This window comes from Electrona antarctica, assembly GCF_951216825.1.
Source record: "Electrona antarctica genome assembly, chromosome: 22".
NCBI lineage: Eukaryota > Metazoa > Chordata > Actinopteri > Myctophiformes > Myctophidae > Electrona > Electrona antarctica.
Window position 1 is genome coordinate 38,924,884 of NC_136805.1, and position 22,456 is coordinate 38,947,339.

The 22,456-nt window shown below is 44.4% G+C and overlaps 1 protein-coding gene across 1 annotated transcript in view; it reads left to right on the forward strand.

Annotated features, from left to right (window-relative positions):
* Nucleotides 1–2,859: 2,859 nt before the first annotated feature.
* opn4b (opsin 4b) overlaps nucleotides 2,860–22,456 on the forward strand; it is a gene marked incomplete at its 5' end in the record, with an annotated part of 70,414 nt that continues 50,817 nt past the window's right edge. The window contains 3 exons of the mRNA XM_079492122.1: nucleotides 2,860–2,990; nucleotides 3,875–4,008; nucleotides 20,179–20,382. Of these exons, the coding sequence (XP_079348248.1) occupies nucleotides 2,860–2,990; nucleotides 3,875–4,008; nucleotides 20,179–20,382 (469 nt within the window). The remainder of the gene's footprint in view (nucleotides 2,991–3,874; nucleotides 4,009–20,178; nucleotides 20,383–22,456) is intronic.

Below are 22,456 nucleotides of genomic sequence, written 5' to 3' on the forward strand. Positions count from 1 at the left end.
ATTATATTATATTATATTATATTATATTATATTATATTATATTATATTATATTATATATTTTTTTTGTAAAAGTGAAAACCACAAAATATTACCATTACTCATTGTTTTACAACATATTACCATTGTAACGTTTCACCCACTATTGAACCCATGACCCACAGTTCACCAGTCTGGCCCCTGTCTGGACAACAACCCCCTTCCCCAAAGGTAGCTCCCTCAGAGGAGGGAGTTATGGCCAAATATCACAATGCGACAATATCATTATGCTTACAATATTAAGAATTCTGTTTTAAGTTAATAGTAGTGGTAAAATGTAAACTACATTTTTGGGGTAATCATTCAGTCTATCCACTGTTGAGAGTATGTTCTCTCTTTAATTACAGCAGCAGTATTTATTTTAGAAGCTTAAGTCCTTGTATCAGTAAGTCTTGAATAGATTAGTAATGATACTGAGATATACAGAAGGGGGCAGTAATGCAACTATTAATGATGCAAACTGCCATAATACCCCATGAAGAAGAAGGATCAGTAAATCTGTGTTCCACCAAATAGGTCTAGAAACAAAAAGCCAGGCTCTGCATTCAGCCAGGCTTTATGATCCTGGCTCGATAAATCCGCCCATTCTAAGCCTCGCTTGGCTTTAGTGGAACAGAATAAACCAGGCTGTAAAGACCAGGATTTAAAAAGCCTGGTTTTGTCCTAAATCCTGGATTAGTTAATCAAGTTTCGTGGAACAGGCCCCTGGACGGTCTGGCCACTTGACGAGCTGACCAGTGAATGTGCATGGTTGCAATTTTCTTTTCATCTAAAGAAAATATTTTCGCGACCCAATTGAAACCTCCCGCGACCCACCCGTGGCCGGGTCACGGCCCACTGTTTGGGAACCGCAGTGCCCTATTCTAGTGAGAGAGCTCAGGTGTTCCAAGCAGATCAAAGCCAGCAGCAGCTGTGTCTGGCTGGCATCACAGGCGGGAAGGAGGAGAACAGGCAGTCCTGCTCCTCTCTGCCAGCTTGCGAAGGATTTATACAGATTTAGAAATATAGGCCATGCAGTGTAGTTGCTCAATCTTAATTCCACAGCTAATACTAGTTTAAAACTTAGTATTGTTATTTCTTCCATAACTGGGGTGTTTTTCTTACGTGGTACATTAAGGCCTATAATACTCCACACCTAGTTCAGAGCACATGCAGCAGCGTGCTTCGGATTGGCTTATCGCTGTGTGTCTCAAAGCATCAAAGTTGAGCTTATCCAGAGTTGAGCTTGACCAGACAGTGGCCTTGTGGTTAGAGTGTCTGCCCTGAAACTGGGAGGTTGGGGGTTCGATCCCCGGCCGGGTCATACCAAAAGACTGTAAAAATGGGACCCAATGCCTCCCTGCTTGGCACTCAGCATCAAAGGGTTGGATTGAGGGCGTCAAATCTACTAATCAAATGGTTCCCGAGCGCGGCACGGCTGCAACTCACCGCTCCAAGAGATGGGGTCAAATGCGGAGAACAAATTTCACTGTCGTAACGTGTGTGACAAATCGTATGACTTTGACCTTTGACTATCAACCTGTAGAAGTTGCAGTCGCTCCTCTTCATAGACGATGCATTGAAACTCGGTGCTTTCTCAGAGCACTGCTGGTGTTAATTCAGCATAAGACACGTCCCAAATGAAAGGCAACATGGTTCGACTATATTTCCTCGGTCGTCCAAAGCCTCGTCTCAAGATGTCGCTTTCTTTCAGTGTGATCAGTGCAGTCCGTCTGTGTCTTTATCTCTGGTGGTCTTATGGCCCTATGTGGCCTCATATGGTAAAGACAGAGTTACGCAAACTCTGTTCACTTCATGGGGCCAGTCCAATGGCGGCTCTCCTACATAGACTTCTATTGAGAATGGGGACAACACATAGGGCGAAGTCCTGGACCCGGAAGTAGGCAGAAATGCATTGGACCCAGGCCCAGCTTTTATGATCTTAAATCCCTTTATTTTAGATTGTTTTTTAGTAATAGTAGACTACAACATAAACTTGCTTTGGCCATGTCTCGGGACCCCGAGGGGTCGCGACCCACAGGTTGAGATGTTAATCCTCTGAGTGATTTCAGTGCCCTATATGGTGATTGGTGGAATGTAGATTGGAGGAGTGGCTTAGTGTCTGGAGACACCTGGGCCTCAATCCTCAATCAGCCAGCCTGGGAGAAGCTCCTCGTCAGCCCATTTGCCACCTCCATTTGCTTGACTTCGTTTAGTTAGGGAGCTTAGATTGTAATTTTTGTTTTGGACGGCTTAACTCTTTTCCTTTTCAGGTAGGGTGGAGTTTTGTTTGTTGCGTTTGGCCTTGGCCTCCCCGACGATATACACTTTACCTATACTTACAGTATATTGACATTTCTCATTTCTATGAAGTTTCTGTAAACCTCAACTTGTCAGTAATAATAAATGTACACCTTTTTTGGTTACCTGTCTACTGTATGTATTACTCCTTAGCCTCTATATGGTTGTAACAGGTGGTCTAATGTCACTGTCACACTTAGGGCTTAGCATGGCTTGCAGGGCCTACTCCTCTTTTATAAAAATGGACACCTTGGTCTGTGTATGTGCGCGTGCATTTGTGCGTGCGTACTTTCAACTTTGTGTGTGTGTGTGTGCGCGCGTGCCTACGTTTGTGCGTATCTACAGTACGTGTGTGTGAGTGTGTTAAGCTTAATTACTAATTATTCGGGTCTATACCTTTCCCGCGGCGACGCTAGCTCCATGACAATCAATTTACACTTCACTAAGCATCACAAGAACTCATCTAAATGACTTCTCTGCTGCTCAGTGCTCACTCACGCTCCTTCTTCTCCCCCCCCCCCCCCCCCCCCCCTCAGGTTCCCATGGTACCCAGGCACCCCTTCCCCACGGTGGACGTCCCGGCCCACGCCCACTACACCATCGGCGTCGTCATCCTGGTGGTGGGCATCACCGGCATGGTGGGCAACTTCCTGGTCATGTATGCCTTCTGCAGGTAGGCTATATACTGTACCACATGAAGCTTGTGTTCCTATAGGCTGCACCAGAGTAGTCTATAGTAAGGTACCTGTATATGCTATACTGTACCACATGAAGCTTGTGTTCCTATAGGCTGCACCAGAGTAGTCTATAGTAAGGTACCTGTATATGCTATACTGTACCACATGAAGCTTGTGTTCCTATAGGCTGCACCAGAGTAGTCTATAGTAAGGTACCTGTATATGCTATACTGTACCACATGAAGCTTGTGTTCCTATATAGGCTGTACCAGAGTAGTCTATAGTAAGAGAGTGGTGATACGCTTTGATCTCGTCGCAAAGCGGGTGCTTATGGGCTATATAATAGTTCCATACATTTGGAACTATCCCATAATGAGCACTTCCGCGTTCCATTGTTACGATGGGAGTCAACGCTTCCGCGTTCCATTGTTACGATGGGAGTCAACGCTTCCGCGTTCCATTGTTACGATGGGAGTCAACGCTTCCGCGTTCCATTGTTACGATGGGAGTCAACGCTTCCGCGTTCCATTGTTACGATGGGAGTCAACGCTGGTGTCGCCACTCTCTTACTAGATTACTCTGGGCTGTACCACATCAGGGAGAAGGTTTTTTTTTCTTACCATATATTTCTATGGTAAAGAAGCCGTGTTAATTTTGTCGACTTAACTTTTTTCACAGATGAAAACGAAACAAAACCAAGCCTAAAAAGTAAACTAAGACTAAATTGGCAATTTCGACAACAAATAAAAACTGTGTGTGTGTGTGTGTGTGTGTGTGTGTGTGTGTGTGTGTGTGTGTGTGTGTGTGTGTGTGTGTGTGTGTGTGTGTGTGTGTGTGTGTGTGTGTGTGTCATGCGTGCGCGTGTGCATGCCGTGCACAGGAGCCGGACCCTGCGCACCCCGGCCAACATGTTCATCATCAACCTGGCCATCACAGACTTCCTGATGTGTGTGACCCAGGCTCCCATCTTCTTCACCACCAGCATGCACAAGAGGTGGATCTTCGGAGAGAAAGGTCAGGTCAGACGCACGCACGTGTCGCGCAGGGACGTGCACACATAGATATCAAAGGGGGGCCTTCAGCCCCTGCCCTTTTACCCTGGGGGTAAAGAGAGGGCAGCTGTAAAACAACTGCCCTCTCCAGACCACGAATGCAGCGTTTACTGATGGTGAAAGAAATGCAAAATGCCACTCCTCTCCTTTCCATGCCATATACTGGAAGGCAGCATTCAGGAGAATTAGCCCTTCACTAAATCCCACCCCAAAAATCGATTGTCCAATGCCAATCCAAATAGTGTAGCAATGGTTGCTATGCAGGTCAAGCTTTCTTCACTGCTAACGTGCCTATTGGACAAGGATGGGTTGGGGAGGGACTTAGTGAAGGGCTAATTCAGTCTCCTGAACTAATTTGTTCCATGTCGTTACACCACATCTCCAGTAGATAAATAATGCTGGGTTGCGCCCCAGAAATAGCGGATCTGCGACGCATTGTGAGCTTGTATAGATCTGCTATTTTCGCTATTTTGGGCTAAAAGTGCTCTCTTACGGGATTTCAGCCCCTGCCTCTCTAACACTGTCTGCACGTGCCTGTACGCGCGCACACGGCAGCACACACGCCGCCCACGCACCAGTGCCGTAAAGCAGGGGGTCCTCAACCATTTTTTGGGGGGCACCCCCGGAAATGCTTTGGGTCATGTCTCACTTTACCACAGTATTTCCAGTTTTCTGCACTTCGACTTATTATTATTTCAAAACATACATTAACCACTTCAACTATACATTTCGACCAATACATTTCGATACTATATACATTTCGACCAATTGAATATAGCAAATCTACAATTCTGCATAATGAGCACTTTCTACTTTTGGTACTTTAAGTACATTTTGATACTTTTGTACTTTTACTCAAGATTTGTTTGAATTCCAGACTTTTACTTGTAACAGAGGACTTCTACATTGCAATATTGATACTTTTACTTAAACCTAGAACACTAAACATTTGTTTTGTTACACCATCACTAAACACGGGTATATTTTACCCAATGTAAAGTATTCAGACATCAGCAACATTATGATGTCACTGAGCATCATGAAGGTACTGAAAGACCCGCCCACCTCAGACATCAGCAACATTATGATGTCACTGAGCATCATGAAGGTACTGAAAGACCCGCCCACCTCAGACATCAGCAACATTATGATGTCACTGAGCATCATGAAGGTACTGAAAGACCCGCCCACCTCAGACATCAGCAACATGATGTCACTGAGCATCATGAAGCTACTGAAAGACCCGCCCACCTCAGACATCAGCAACATGATGTCACTGAGCATCATGAAGGTACTGAAAGACCCGCCCACCTCAGACATCAGCAACATTATGATGTCACTGAGCATCATGAAGGTACTGAAAGACCCGCCCACCTCAGACATCAGCAACATGATGTCACTGAGCATCATGAACGTACTGAAAGACCCGCCCACCTCAGACATCAGCAACATTATGAAAATTGCAAAAATATAATCGTTCGGGTGAAAATCACTGCATGTTTAGTGTTTTAGGGTTAAGTAAAACATGCCAGTACCTCTTCCATCACTGATACACACGTGCACGCGCGCACGCGCGCACGCGCGCACGCACGCACGCACGCACGCACGCACGCACGCACGCACGCACGCACGCACGCACGCACACACACACACACACACACACACACACAGAGAGAGAGGAGCCATTTACCATGTCTCCAGATGAGCAAACACAGATAAAAACAGGACCTCAGAGGAACACATACCGACAAACACTATATTGACTGATTCCTATCGTGTCCCGCATGGAACATATTAAAGCCTACAGTAGATCTACAAGCTCACAACGCTTTGCCCTGATGTTGCTTTTTGGGCTTGTAGATCGGCTGTACACACACCGGCACGTAAATACGTGTAAATTAGGCCTGGGGCCTGGCTTCAAAGCTTATCAACACACGTCCTCTTAACAGACACACACGCACACGCACACGGACACGCACACACACACACACACACACACACACACACACACACACACACACACACACACACACACACACACACACACACACACACACACACACACACACGTTAGTAGTTAGACAACGAAGCGCTGTTATGGCTACCACATTACGTATACACACATTCACAGTTTGGTTTCTTCTCAGCCAACCCTAGTCCTTCAAACACTTAAACCCTCAAGAGCTATGGGAAACGGGGTTGGCTCCGCACATGGACCTCTCTTTCTTTTCTGTCTATACACCAAAATCTCTGCCCAAAAACAAGCTCACGACACATTGTTTTCACCTCCTCCTCGGAGCAGTGCATGCGGGCACCGTTCATAGATACAGCCTCTGTGGAGCAGTGCAGGGTTCAGGGACGTGCAGAGAGTGTTAGAGAGGCAGGGGCTGAAATCCCGTAAGAGGGCACGTTTGGACGCGTTGAGAGCTTGTAGATCTGCTATTTTCGGGGCGCAACCCAGCACTCTTAACACTTAGCCCGCTAGCATTTATTGAAAAATTAGGATCTAATTCACGACAGCATTTTTTTAATTTGAGCTCTTATTTTCAAAAGCCGCCATTTCCGGTCCGTGAGCAGTAGTCATAACCTTGGGATTTACACGGAGCTGGGCAGGCCTTGTTTACAATCTGAATCCAGACCGGCGCTCTGGAGAGCTCTACATCGTCAGCTCTGTGCCGTCAAAGAAACGTTGTTTTGACCAAAAATGCCATCTGGGACAAGGAATAGGAGATACAGGCGATTGAAAGAAAGGGATAGAATGGATTCTTATGGTGCCGATGATCTAAGATGGGCGACAGAGTCTTGTGACAACAACAGCTAGCTACCCGATGCTAACGTAAGTAGCATTATAGCTTGATCGAATTAATGCACTATAAAAGGGCAATTGACAAAGGTAATGGCGGTAAGCGTTAGTATCAAAATTAGGCTTCAATTGAAAAATGACTTTGGCAATGGCGCGGAGGGTGTTAAGCTAGTGGAGATGCGGCGTGTACGACATGGATTTCGACACAAATTTGTTCAATGCAAAAATACTGTGTTCAAAGTTCAGGAGACTTCAGGGAAAAAAAGCAATTATCCTGGAAAGGAGTGGCATTTGTATTTCTTTCACCATGTAGTAAATGCTGCATTCGTGGTCTGGAGAAGGGCAGTTGTTCTACAGACGGGGTAAAAGGGCAGGGGCTGAAGCCCCCCTTTCATGTCTATCTGTGCACGTCCCTGGAATAGGGTTCATGTTTCTTGGTCAGGGACACAGACTGGACACACCAGTGGGCTAACCAGAGACCTAATGATTCCCAGATGGCCTCTCTCTCTCTCTCTCAGCCTCAGCCCACTCAGCTATATACATAGCTACTGCTGATGTTTGTTTATGTACATTTCTTGAATCCGATACCTAAAAATACTGCCTTAAAATCCCATTAGGCCTGCAGGGTCTCTGTAATAGACTGAAGTCAAATGAAATAATCAATCAATCAATCATCAAATTAATCACGCTGCCTCAGGCAAATCCTCCCAGCCCCCAGCTGCACTATTCAGCACTAGCTGGAGTCCCACAACGATGCACCATCAATCCACTACACGCTTCTCACCCTATAAGGCAACAGCTGCACGTTAAGTAGGCTACTGTATAGGGCTGTGAATCTTCTGCTACAGTATGTCATGTTTACTGTGATTATGGTAAGTTTACATTTCATAGCATATACTTAATTACACACACCTCGACAGTGCAGGTTGCAGGGCCAATGAAACACCTCCTTCCAAGCTTACATTTCATATCACAAACACCATAGTAAAAAAAAAAACCTTTTTTTTCTTCTTTTTTTCAAATTTAATTTTGATTTTCAATTGTTTATAATGAAAATCGCGATTTTGAATTTGAATCGACACCCCTGACATTAAGACGTCAACATTAGCTTGGTAGACTTGTTTGACAACACTGTCATGAGTGTTGCGTCAATCAATGTATTTTTGTTATGCATGTCAATGCATATTTTCAGACGTTTAACCACTTCAACCCTCAATAATTAAACTCAAACTTGTAGATCGTCTGTTTTGACTAATATTCCCTTCAGAATAGGGATGCTATATAGTTGAAGAGGTCAAAGTCAAAGTCGTACGATTAGTCACACGTTACCGCACGTTGAAATTTGTTCTCCGTATTTGACCCCATCTCTTGGAGCGGTGAGCCGCAGCATGCGCCGCGCTCAGGAATCATTAGTTGATTTGACCCCCAATCCAACCCATTGATGCTGAGTGCCAAGGAGGGAGGCATTGGGTCCCATTTTTACAGTCTTTTGTGTGATGACCCGGCCGGGGATCGAACCCCCGACCTCCCAGTTTCGGGGCGGACACTCAACCAGACAGCAGGCCACTGTCTGGTTGAGGACAGGTTAATGTAAAAAGACAACAACAAAAACAACAACAACAAAATGAGTTGACGTCCCCCAATAGCAACTCTGAGCACAGCATGTGTATTTTGGAATTCGGAGAATGGTGGCACAAATCATTATCTTCTTTGAATAGACTCATCTTATAGAAACACAATAATAATATAACAAACACACACACAACACACTCGCATCGGCTGAAGAAAACACTGAGAACGTAGGAGTGAGGAGGGAGACGCTCTGAATGCTGTGCGCCCGGCTCCCGACTCCCAAGGCGCGCTCCACCAAACAGACTTGACATTTTCTAATCCGCTCTGCACTTTCCCAAGCGTGTGTGGCCATGAAAGATAGCAATTTTAGGGATATAGCGGGCAAGAACATGCCAGGTACAAATGACGGGAGTTGGCATAATGTACAGCAGGTAGTGCGGCCGTAAGATACCGTTTGGGGACAGCGCCAGCTGCCTTTGTGCATAATTAACGGTAGTGCCAGGGGAAGCATGCATGAAATGTATTGTGCTACTATACTGTATAGGCTCATCATGAGCCCTGCTCTGGCTGCTCACTATTTCTCAGTGGGAGAAAGTAAGTTGGCACATTCAGTACTTTCTTTTACTCTTATTGTCTCCACCAGGCCGAAGGCATGGGGGGAGATTTATTTTTTGCACTCCGTCCGTCTGTGTGTGTGTGTGTGTGTGTGTGTGTGTGTGTGTGTGTGTGTGTGTGTGTGTGTGTGTGTGTGTGTGTGTGTGTGTGTGTGTGTGTGTGTGTGTGTGTGTGTGTGTGTGTGTGTGAACGCTGTCCCTGAACATTCGGGTTTCAAACATTTGCTCGTTAGGGTTGGCACTCGAATCTTAACCCGGTCGATGCCAAATTTTGCACATACACTTCCTATAGCGAACGATGAACCTCTGCCCCAAAATGTCCTGAACGGCCTGTTATAGCGCCACCAAGAGGCTGACTTTTGTAAAACACATTTTTGGATATTACTCCTCCAGATTCTGTCCAAAAATCCCGCAAATCGTTACACAGTATCTCTATAGTCATGTGTTCAAGGCGGATCTGTCCAATATTTCATATTCCATCCTAATTGGCTAACATTGGCTTGGCCTCAAATCATGAACGCAGCGTGCAATTTACGTGAAATCGTTCACAGACTGTCCTAGGCTGAGGAATATATCCCACCCTTTTCACTTTGGCCTGCTATAGCGCCACCAACAGGTGGACTTTTGCAAAACACATTTTTGGAACAAAATGCATCCAATTGCGTAAGATCATCCAAATCTTCGTAAGAAGAAATGGCACCCCTTTCACAATTGCCTATTATAGCGCCACCAGGAGGCCACAACCTGACCTGCCTTGGTGGAGACCTGTGTGCCCCGAGAGGCACTTTATCTAGTTATTATTATTATTATTATTATTATTATTATTAAACACACTATCCACTTCAGCCATAAATACATTGCAACCATTTGAAAATAGCTGATCCCAAAGCTCGGCTTGTATAGACAGGGCAAAAGCTTTTTTTTCTTTTTTTTGCCCTGTCTAGTAGATCTGCTATTTTGCTGCTCAGTAAAAAATGTAATAATAATAATTATACAGCACTTTTCAAGGTACTCAAAGACGCTTCCACTGCACTTTCTGCTGCTGCCCCTGAGACGGCTGCCATGGCTGGCTGGCTATGCTCTCTCTCAAGACTCTCAGACTAACCAGGAGATTCTTTCCAAGACTCGACCCACATGTGCTGAAAGCAGCCCGACCACACTGTGTGTGTGTGTGTGTGTGTGTGTGTGTGTGTGTGTGTGTGTGTGTGTGTGTGTGTGTGTGTGTGTGTGTGTGTGTGTGTGTGTGTGTGTGAGAGAGAGAGAGACATGAAGTATGTCATGACATCACAGGTCCTCTCAAAGTTTGGGCGACTGGCTCCCCGCGGGCTAATAATGTTCACTGTGATTTTGGTAAGCCTACTGTACATTTCACATGATATCACACCATATAGTAAAAACTCCTGTAACTGTTCTTTCTTCTTTTTTTGCGAAAATAATTTTTTGAAAATTATGAATCGATTTTGAATCGATTTTAACACAGTTTTACACAACTAGTAGTCATTAGCTTGATAGACTTGTTTGACAACACTTTACATTCGTGTTGTGTCACGTGCGTGCGTGCGTGCGTGCGTGCGTGCGTGCGTGCGCACACATGTTTCCCTGTGTGAGACATAGTGATGAGGTCCAGGGGGTCTCCACACCTCGCTGACCAAACAGCTGATAGCCATGACTCAGGGATGGTCCTCAGGGACAATGTTCACCCTATACCTTTGAACTGTCAACCAGACACCTATATACTGTACCTCCTCCTCCCCCTTAAGTAACACTGCAGGAGAACTGTTGAGTGAGTAATTGAAAATGGAATAGAAATGATGTGTACAGTACACAGAGGTATTGACATTGCAACTGAGGGATATTGCAAAACCATACGAATTGTGCATTTGCTGTCAGAAATCGTTGGCCTATATACATCCAGGATATAGGTTAGCTTGGAGCTTTTGTAAGGTTGTGCACAGATAGCAGTTGTTTTTCAAAAGTGTTTAAAGTTAATTGCTCTGTTTGTATGTACACATGCTCTGTTTGTATGTACTGTACACATTTTCTGCAATTTACACATCGGCTATAATTTGTTTTTATTTTTTTCGAAAGTGTCTAAAATGTATACAGTGTATAGCCTATATGTACAGTGTTTCTACAATTACGCTCCAAAGCGTGGCTTTGTGTGTGTGTGCCCCCCGTAGTGGGAGACACAGTACGCTATGACGTAGTGGCAGCCAAGTCTATGGACTATTTTTACGGAACTTCGATGACACTTGACGACTTCATCATCGTGACTAAAACCCTAACCACACCAAAGGGTCAAGACGGATTTAGCGTTGTCCCTGCGTTGTGATATGTCTTGTTGCACGTTGACCCACGTTGACCCTAGTGATGGCCCCAAACCACACCAAAGGGTCGAGGCGGTTTTAGTGTTAACTAGTTGCAACCGTTTGGACCCAAGGAGTTGCATGGTGACCCTTTATGGTGTGGTTAGGGCTTAAAGGCGCCGCTAACTTCACACAAGTGTGATTTTCTTATTATTTTTTTCTTCAAACGTGTTTAAAAGTAATTCCTCTGTATGTGTTTCTACAAATTACAATTACGAATTAATTCAGAGTGATTTACAGTAAGCGAGAAAAGGGTAATACTCCTCTCTCTCTCACTCACTCACTCACTCACTCACTCACTCACTCACTCACACACACAATCACACTCTCTCTCTCTCTCTCTCTCTCTCTCTCAGCAGCTTGTTAGTTCTCCAGTGCTGTGTGTTTTGGGTCATACGTCCAGCCCTATAATGAGCTGTATTGATCGTCGCTCCCTAAACAAAAGCAAATCCAACACTACAGAATCTTATTAGACAAATAAACCCTGCCCACTCCTCTGCCCCGGGGCCTTTCAGACACCCACTTAGAGCAGTGGTTCTCACCTGGGGCACATGCACTGATGAGGGTGTTGCATCTTTTTAACAAGGTATTTGCCTATAGATTTAGTTCTTAATGCCTTGTGTGTTTCCAAACTTGAACTTTTTCTTAGCTGTGTATCCCTAGGGACCCCGCCTGGGTGTTGCCAAACACTGGGTGTTGCCAGACCCTGGGTGTTGCCAGACCCCACGCTGAGAACCAGTGCCATATATACTGTATGCAAAACAATTATGCAAACCATTCCAATGCGTGACATGCAACACACAAAGGAGCTTGATGCACACTCCCATACACAAACGCACACGCACACGCACCCCCCCCCCCCACACACACACACACACACACACAAGTCATTATTGTCTTTTTTTGCTTGAAAACTGATACAAGGTCGTTCATGCAACCTCGTTATTGTGACTCAGTTCTACAGCAACTGTAACACACAACTTGAGAGTTAAGGGATATTTTTTTCTCTAGAGACGACCTCATCATGTCAAGGACCCCCGGAATTAAAATGTATTTGGCCGCGGACCCTCATCTGAAAATATTTTCTGCCAGGGACCAGATTTGTGTATATAGTTAATATTTTTTCAAAATAAATATGACACATTCTAAAGCCTGTAGATCAAATTGACATTATCGCGTGAAAGTGGTTAAAACGGCTATTCCCGCAAATTTTGAAATGTAATTTTATAAAATAAAAATAAAATGTACTCACTAGTGTGACTTTCTACCATGCAGCCCTGGTAGAACGTGGTCAACACCACGGCACCATGTTAAGCACTGAGTACTTTCAGACAGGCATCGATCCCCATTCTACAAAATGTCTTCTAAATCCTGACAGTTTTTTGAAAAACCCATGTTTCTATGTCAGTAGTTCTCAAACTATTTCCTGTCAAGGACCCCTAGAATTATATGTAATTGGCCGCCGACCCCCATCTGAAAATATGTTGTTCCAGGGACCCCCCCCCCCCCAGAAGCAAAGATATGAGTTCAAAACGTTCGCTCTGAAAGAATATATACATTCAAAGATGTGCGCCACATTTTCACTATTTTTCAATAGCTAAAGTCTAACATAATGCTTAAAACACCAAAAGGGGTTCCCGTCCATGAATGGGTTAATGCAGACATCGTCGCCTGGATCAACGGCAGGTCTGCTCGAGAGGGGCGCGACAACGCAAGCGTAAAAAAAAAGAAAAAACCTCAACAGAATCCAGGTCTGGTCAGTCGCGGGCGTGTGCACGAAACTATAGCACGCGTGCAACACTTTCACGGGACCGGGCCCGCGTAAATACGCTTCCCTTATTGCCCCTCGACTTCTCCACGCATTTCAGGGGAAAAAAACGCAGGTCTGATTGAAAATGAATTAACTAGGCCATGCAGGGGTTCTCAACGTTTTTGGCCGGGGACCCCCGGAAATGCTTTGGCAACGTCTCGGGACCCCCGCCCCGCCCCCTCCCGACCCCCAATATAAATTGACTGCTACAATAACCTTAAACCATTTTGGGCGGGAACCCCTTTTGGTGTTTTAAGCATTGTTATAATTTAGCTATTGAAAAATAGCAGATCTACAAGCTCATAGCGCGCCACCGAGTGGCGCGCTACGAGCTTGTAGGTCTGCTATTTTTAAAAAATCGTGAAAAAAAAAATTAAAAAAAAAATCATTTATTATTTATTTTTTTTTGAAAATAATTTGGGGACCCCTAAAATAATTTGGCGACCCCCCGAGGGGTCGCGACCCACGGGTTGAGAACCCCTGTGATAGAAAATGAATTAACTAGGCGTGTTAATCGCTGCCCGTTTGAAAGGACCTTTAGGGGTTTTTAACCCATTTAGACCTGAGGACGATTCCACAAATGTCTTCTAAATCCTGACCGTTTTCTGAAAAACCTGTTTCTATGTCAGTAGCCTGCGTCTAGATTAAAGCGACAGAGAGAGAGAGGAGTGTCCGAGTGTGTCTGTGTGTGTGTGTGTGTGTGTGTGTGTGTGTGTGTGTGTGTGTGTGTGTGTGTGTGTGTGTGTGTGTGTGTGTGTGTGTGTGTGTGTGTGTGTGTGTGTGTGTGTGTGTGTGTGTGTGCGTGCGTGTGTGCGTCAATTTAACAAAGGTCAGAAATCAGTAGAGAGTGATTGACGTTTGCGCTACTCTATGCCGAATTGAAGTGGACTCGGTCCCAGACTTTTTTAGTTCTCCCTGGAAATAAAAACGTCTGGGTTTCCGAGGCTACTACTCAGTGGTGCTCAACCTTTTTCATGTCAAGGACCCCCATAATTATCTGTATTTGGCCGTGGACTCCCAACTGAAAATATGTAGTTCCAGGCACCCCCCAGAAGCAAAGATTTGAGTTAAAAACTTTCCTTGTGAAAGAAATTCAAAGATTTGGCCACATTTTCACGATTATTCAAAAACAGCAGATCTACAAGCTTGTATTTTGCTATTTTTCAATGGTGTTTTAAAAACACCAAACGGGGTTCCCGCCCAGAATGGGTTAAGTATCTTGCTCAAGGACCCTTCGACACCGACACCGGTGACATTCCGAATCCCGTGTGGCGCCTCTCTCCGCCGACTCCATCCCTAAAGAGCTATTATCAGCTGCATCGCATTAAGTTAATTAAGTGGCCTGACAAGGGCCGGGGCCAACCACAACCATATTGCATGCCACGGTCCAGAGGATCCGACGACAGGCGTGCCGATGAATATTTCATCGTTTGATTGATACTCGTTAGGATGTACAGTACACGTGCATGAATGAATGAAATGCAAAGCATCCGAGGGGTTTTTGCTGCATCGTCGACTGTACTGTGATGTGTGTGATGTCGATGTGTGACAGATTATTGGTAATTACCGCATACCATCACAGCCTGGGGGCAAGAGCCGCCGCTGCTACGAGTGATTATGTGTGTGTGTGTGTGTGTGTGTGTGTGTGTGTGAGTGTGTGAGTGTGTGAGTGTGTGAGTGTGTGCGTGCGTGCGGGCGTGCGTGCGTGCGTGCGTGCGTGCGTGCGTGCGCTCTTACATTCCAATTGCTTGTCAGGGTGGGGGAATCCCCAGTTCAAATAATATGATTCTTTTGACGGGTCAAAAGGGGCCTGAAAAGGTTGAGAACCACCAGTGTATATAGACCAGTGTTTCCCAAACAGTCGGTTGAGAACCATGTTGTGCGTGCGAGTGTTGTGTGTGCGTGTTTGAGCTGTCATTCTCAACAAAAAAAAAATACTTTTTATCCCACAATTTTGCAACCCATTTTTTTCCCCACCCAGTGTCAATTATCTATGTAATCCTGGGCACTACTACTCTATACTACACTCCCTCTGCCCACCTGGGGAGAGCAACGGACTGACCTCATGCATCAGGTTTAGCCGCCATTCATTCTGTGCATGCATTAGACTAGGCCGGGATTGACCAGAGTGTCCGTGGGGAGAGGACAGGGTCAGCGTGTGGATCACAGTGAGCCGCATGCCAGCATTCACGTGCTAATGAAAGGCTAACTCACTGCGACCTGGTTGAGAAAAGAGGTTGCACATCAGCCATGGTTTTCAGTAGAATACTAGACCCAAACTCCAGCATACAAAAAGTAGGCATTGAAAAATAAATCCCCAAAAAGTTATAGCACGTCTAAAAATTATTCCCACTTTTTTTTTCACACACCAACAAAATGAACACTTGCGTGTTTACGGTCTGGCTTCAGACTCCATTACAAGCCCCTGATGTCTCCATCTGCCTCGGTGTCATGTGTATGATGAGTCAGCTGTTGATAGCGACGCAACGCTGTCTCTAGTCAGAGACCACATTGTCATATGCATATACAGTCATTATGATAATGCCGATGTCACGCGCCACAGTGCCATATGAGTCAGACACATCATTTTACTTTTCATTGATGATGACAGCGCTATACGGAAACGCATGACTTAATTTCGATGTCGTATATATTACACACATGCAAATAAGGAGATTTTCACTTTTGTTTACAATAGAGAGTATGCGTGTGACATCATCATCATCATACCTGGAAGTTATGCGGGAACGCCTACCGAGTGGCAAAAAAACTACTTTCTGGCCTCGACAGCCCCTACATCCAAACAGAAAAGTCATATTTGATTGCATTAAATGACTTTAAACAACATTAAATTCACTTTGCCACTCGATTTGCCACTCGATCTGCCATTCACTTTATGCATGCGCATACCCTCTATTGGGCGAGTGTGTAATTTTTATAAATCTTTCCGCATTATCCTAAACCTCCAGGTGACAGTAATGTGACAATTTAAGGACTTTTAATAACCAATATAGGGGAAAAAGTAGGGGAAAAAAAGACAGCATAACATTTAACCAACAAACTATACTATAAAAACTGGTCAAACATTGGCCAAAATTGTCAAATAATATAAGAAAGAAAGGGGAACAAAATTGTGAAAATAGCTGATCTACAACCTCCAGCTATTTCCACAATATGTATCTGTGGAACCAAGTCAAACTAAATGTATACTTCCTCAACTCCTAGATAACCTTTCCAGTGACGCTCTGACTCATGGTGCGTTACCCATTCAAATCATATTATAGAAATACAGGTACACCAAGACTATGCGTTTCAGTTTTTATTCTTGCATGATGGAATGACAGACGTTTCGGCTATCCAGCCTTCATCAGTGTTCATCAACTCCTACAATTCCATGTGCTTGTCTGGGTGTGTGGGGCTTTTACCCGTCTGTGAAACAACTGCCCTTTCCAGACCACGAATGCAGGATTTACGCAATTTACGCAATTTAAGCAATTCAGATTTACAATGATTCTACCCATCCTCTTCACTCTGAATTTGACTTGTTGCCATCTGGCAGGAGGCTTAGCGCAAAATTAGCAAAAAAGAAGGGTTACAAAACTTTGTTTGTGCCAACTGCTGTGGACATTTTAAATAAGAAAATGTTTAAATAGTCTAATCACCACTGCTCATCACTGTTGTTGTGTTAATGTGAATGCATTTTATATAGTATTTTAATGCATCTGTGTATTTTTTGTAATGTTTTATTGTTGTAACTGACTGCCGGTGTGCCAAAGACGAATTTCCATTTTATGTCAATTTAATGGACAATGAAGTTTTCTTTATCTTTATCTTTATCTTACTATGGTGAAAGAAATGCACATGCCCCTCCTTTCCTTTCCTTTCCATGCCATACCCAAAGTCTGCATTCAGGATAATTGTGTTGAACAAATTTGTTTCGAAATCCATGTCGTACACCACATCTCCACTAGCTAAAGAGTGCTGGGTTGCGCCCTGAAAATAGCTGATCTACAAGCTCTCAACTGCTTGTTGGGTTTCCTCCCAACAGCAGAGATATAATAATAGACTGTAGCGCTGCACGCTATGCCAAGATGGCAGCTCACTGATGTCGGTGGCCATGATTAAATGCCACTGCTGCTAGACTATTACTGTAACGATTACTGTCCGTGTCCCAACGCAGGCCACGTGTCTTTGTGTCAAGCAGATATATTACACTACTAGGCTCATGGGACTTTTTAATAATTCAAGCACCAATACTGTATTCTAATTCTGGATTCCACACTTGTTCTGTCCCCTCTCTCTCTCTCTCTTTCTCTCTCTCTCTCTCTCTCTCTCTCTCCCATCCCCCCCTCGCTGCCCTGCTGATAGCCCAACTGTTCTCCTCATCATTCTTCCTTCACTACACTAGGATAAGGGGATCTGTCCTCTTCCCTGTTTTTTTTTTTTCCTGCATAGTGCAGACTATAGTTGTCAGTGGCTATTTTATAGGGGGGGCCGGGCAAGGGCATTTGATTGGCTAGCCCAGTTATGATCGATTGATTAATAAGGGAAAAAATACATTATATATAATGTATTTCTTTCGATTAATCTACCGTAGATGTGTACTGAGTTCTCATACGGATTTGTCATTTGCATGCATGCAAGTATCATTACTGTGCATAGATTAGATTGTGTATGAAATTAACCCATTTTGACCTGAGATCAGATTCTAAAAATGTCTTCTACATCCAGACAGTTTTCTGAAAAAGCTATGTTTCTATGTCAGTCGTTCTTCGATTTTTCAAAAATAGCAGACCTACAAGCTCGTAGCGCGCCACTCGGTGGCGCGCTATGAGCTTGTAGATCTGCTATTTTTCAATAGCTAAAGCATAACATAATGCTAACACCAAAAGGGGTTCCCGCCCAAAATTGGTTAAAGCCTGCCAGGTATACTTATAACGAGTCGTTAATTAATTAGTCATGGGCGGAGCTCTCTCCCTTTGATCTCTGCTCTGCCTTGCAGGAGTTAAACAGCATAGTTTATTTTAACGAGCATAGCTTATTTATTTTCCTCTGAAAATCGATCAAACTACAATAAAAAGCAATGCCAGCTCAGTGGCCTTGTGGTGTGAGTGTCCGCCCTACTTGGCACTCAGCATCAAGGGTTGGATTGGGGGTAAGACCCTGCGACATACTATATGTCATGTCCAGGGGGTGTACTTGTACATCAAGCAAACAGGAAATAGGCTCCTGCCCCTATGGGCCTCAGGCCCTCATGGCTCAGCAAGGCTTATATTATTTTCCTCTGAAAATCGATCAAACTACAATAAAAAGGACAGTCTATCTATCAGCATGACATGTGCATATTACCTAGAGGCTAGAGCAAGCTGCGGCACTTACATGAAATGTTACATCAGTCACATTGTGTATTTTGCTGACCAGACAGTGGCCTTGTGGTTAGAGTGTCCTCCCTGAAACTGGGAGGTGAAATGATTCCCGAGCGCGGCACGGCTGCAGCTCACCGCTACTTGGCTGCGGCTCACCGCTCCAAGAGATGGGGTCAAATGCGGAGAACAAATTTCACTGCGGTGACGTGTGTGACAAATCGTACGACTTTGACTTTGACTTTACTTTGAAACTGTCTACTAGTTTAATTGTTTTATTGGCTTATTTAGGCTACTTTGCAGAACGGTGCCGTTTTTATTTGGTGTTCATTTGTATATGGGATGATGTACATGTATTTGTACTGTGTCAGCCATACTGGTGATGACAGTAGATTTGTCTCGTCTCGACAGTTGTATTAGGGTATACTAGTATATTGTATATTTGTTGTTCATTTTGACGGTGCCTCTTCTCACTTTTGTATTGTTGCGTGCAACAGTTTCTTACTCTGTTTCTGTAACTCTACTGCTGTGCTGCCTCTTGGGTGGGATCATTCATTAACCCATTGAAACCAGGAAAGCAGCTGTTTAATTTTAGATTTAACTATACAGTATTCGTTGCTGTCGGGAGGAAACCTCATAACTCCATTTCTGAGGTTTTAGATTTTTGTTTTTGGCATAAATCAGTGCAATTGAACACCCTTTACGTCTGTGTGTTGTTTCATAAATCAGTGCTATTGAACACCCTTTATGTCTGTGTGTTGTTTCATAAATCAGTGCTATTGAACACCCTTTATGTCTGTGTGTTGTTTCATAAATCAGTGCTATTGAACACCCTTTATGTCTGTGTGTTGTTTCGAAAATATTGAACCAATGGAAAGTAGTAAAAAGTGCTTGGGAAACCCTCTTAACTCCATTGGACCCTCAAAATGTCTACTAAAGCAACTAACTCCACCACCTCTCCCCCTCTCATGGAAGTAATTGACAATATATAAAGTTACAACACCAACTTCGATGAGGCTGTATTATTGCTTTGTTTTAAAAATATAAGGTAGACCGTAGCAAGAAAACAAATCTATCTATCTATCTATCTATCTATCTATCTATCTATCTATCTATCTATCTATCTATCTATCTATCTATCTATCTATCTATCTATCTATCTATCTATCTATCTATCTATCTATCTATCTAAAACGGTTAGTCCCAATACTTGATTCTGATTGGCTGGTCACGTGACCGTTTCACCGATAACCCACAACTTCAATCACTTTATATCATTCGCAGCTGATTCTGCATCTCTGTAGCTGTACTGGGGAAGGGGAGCGCTTGATTGCCTTACGAACCCATGCCGTGCGGGCGTCTATAAGCACCGCCCGGCTCATATGACTGTGAATGTGTGGCTCCAGGCAGCCCCGTAAAGACATCAAGTGCTATTCTCCCGTCACATAGCCTACTTGCCGAGCATGGCTGGGGGGTAGAAGACCCTCCGCTCCGCGTCGGGTATGCCTACGCCCCCAGCCATTGTAAAATACCCGGTAACCTGACACCTCTCGTGGCTTATTGCTTAAATCTAACCTATCTATCTATGGGCCCCCACCATGCAGGCTGTGAGCTGTATGCATTCTGCGGCGCTCTGACCGGCATCTGCAGCATGATGACCCTGATGGTGATCGCCGTGGACCGCTATGTGGTCATCACGCGGCCCCTGGCCTCGCTGGGGGCCCTGTCCCGCAGGAAGGCCCTGTGCATCCTGGCGGCCGCCTGGGTCTACTCCATGGGCTGGAGCCTGCCGCCCTTCTTCGGCTGGAGTGAGTATTCAGTATTCAAGTCCGACGTCATTTTGTAGTGCTACGTTACGTCCGGGTCCAAGTGGCACCAGCTCCCGTCCGCATCTCATTGTAAATAGAATATCTAAACGCGTGAATCTTTTTACAATGACGTTATTTTTCAGAAAGGAAGCCATTGAGGGTTAAAATGGGTCTTAATGCTTCCAACTCGAGTAGAATTATTAATGTTTTGTACAAGTGTCCATGACAAAAAAAAGATATGATGTGGAGACAATAAAGACTATTATTATCATTGAAGGTGGTAACAGTCCATTTACTCAGTAAAATATTTCGGGGGCATATTTAGAATGTTTGCAGGCTTGAGTATGTTGAATCTAGTTTGCATTAATGAGGATTTAGTTGACACAATGAAATAAAATGGCGATAGTATTCAGTGTGGGGCAGACGTAGCCTGGCTAATAAGCCAGACTAATATCACACAACACTGTCGCGGTATATCAGTCTGGGCTGGCTCCACTTGGATTTCATTTCCCGGGGAACATTTTCTCTTTGACGCAATTGGTCAGAGCTACTGTCAGTCAAAGGTCTCAAGCATTGAACGTCACTGTACCAAAGCCCGCCCATATTGCATACCGTGTCCCGATTGGTCCGACCTGTTCTCGATTGTAGGAAAGAGGCGTGCTACTGAGCCTCGCCAGACCGAAATCCGCTGGTAGGCAACTTTTTTTTGCCAACGGCTGATTCGGTCTGGTTTATTAACCAGGCTAGGGCAGACGGCCTGTCACAGCCAGATTTGGGAGAGCAGCGCAGCTTTGTTGTTGCGAGGAAAGCGGTAAAATTAGACTTTCGTGGTTGTTTTCGTCTCAGATTTAGTCCGACGGAGCGTCACAGTATAACTCTATGGGGACACAAAAGCGACACAAAAGTAGGACCCGGAAGTATCTCAGGAGGGGGCGCTCACGTCACGGCTAAAATACTGAATTACAGTACGCTGTGTGTGCATGTGCGTCAGTCGTTGTTTTCGTCGACTGCAACTTAACCCATTTTGGGCGGGAACACCTTTCTGGTGTTTTAAAACATTATGTTATACTTTAGCTATTGAAAAATAGCAGACCTACAAGCTCATAGCACGGCACCGAGTGCCGCGCTATGAACTTGTAGGTCTGCTATTTTTGAAAAAAAGTGAAAATGTGGCACAAATCTTTGAATATATATTATTTCAGAGTGAACGTTTTTAGCTCAAATCTTTGCTTCTGGGGGGGGGGGGGGGGGGGGGTCCCTGGAACAACATATTTTCAGATGGTGGTCGATGGCCCAATTACATATAGTTTCTGGGGTCCTTGACATGAAATATTGAGCACCACTGACATAGAGACATACTGTAGGTATTTCAGAAAAAGGTTTAGATTTAGAAGACATGTAATTCAATTTCGAGTTTCGACATCAGGCCTAAATTAGCCTCAGAAACCCAGACGTTTTTTTTTCCAGGGAGAAAAAAAAAGTCTGGGTCCGAGTCCACTTCAATTCGGCATAGAGTAGCGCAAACATCTCTCACTCTCTGCTGATTTCTGATCGTCTGCACCTTTGTTAAATTGACGCACACACGCACACATGTACACACACACACTCCTCTCTCTCTCTGTCGCTCTAAGTAATTAGTCTCATGTCCAGCAGCTGCGCATAGTTTCGCCTATGCCATAAAAAGCATAGGTGAGTTCCAGGCTAGGCCTAAATGGGTTAAGACGAAAAATGTCTTAGTTGTTGACTACCTTTTTCCACTGACGAAAACTAAATGGAAACTATACCGTAAATGAAAACTAAGCTATGATGACTAAAACTATAAGACTAAATATATTGACGTACATGCACAACTGTCTGTAGCACAGACTACACTACGAGCACAGAGCGTGCAGTAAAAAACGTCTCACCTAGTGTAGAAGCAGGCGTCTTTTTTTGCGTCCATCATAATTAGAATCCAACGTTTCGACCTTTCGGCCTTCTTCAGGGAATATTCCCTCATTCCCTGAAGAAGGCCGAAAGGTCGAAAACGTTGGATTCTTGTTCAATAAATATACAGCATCGTGGCTACCTGTGT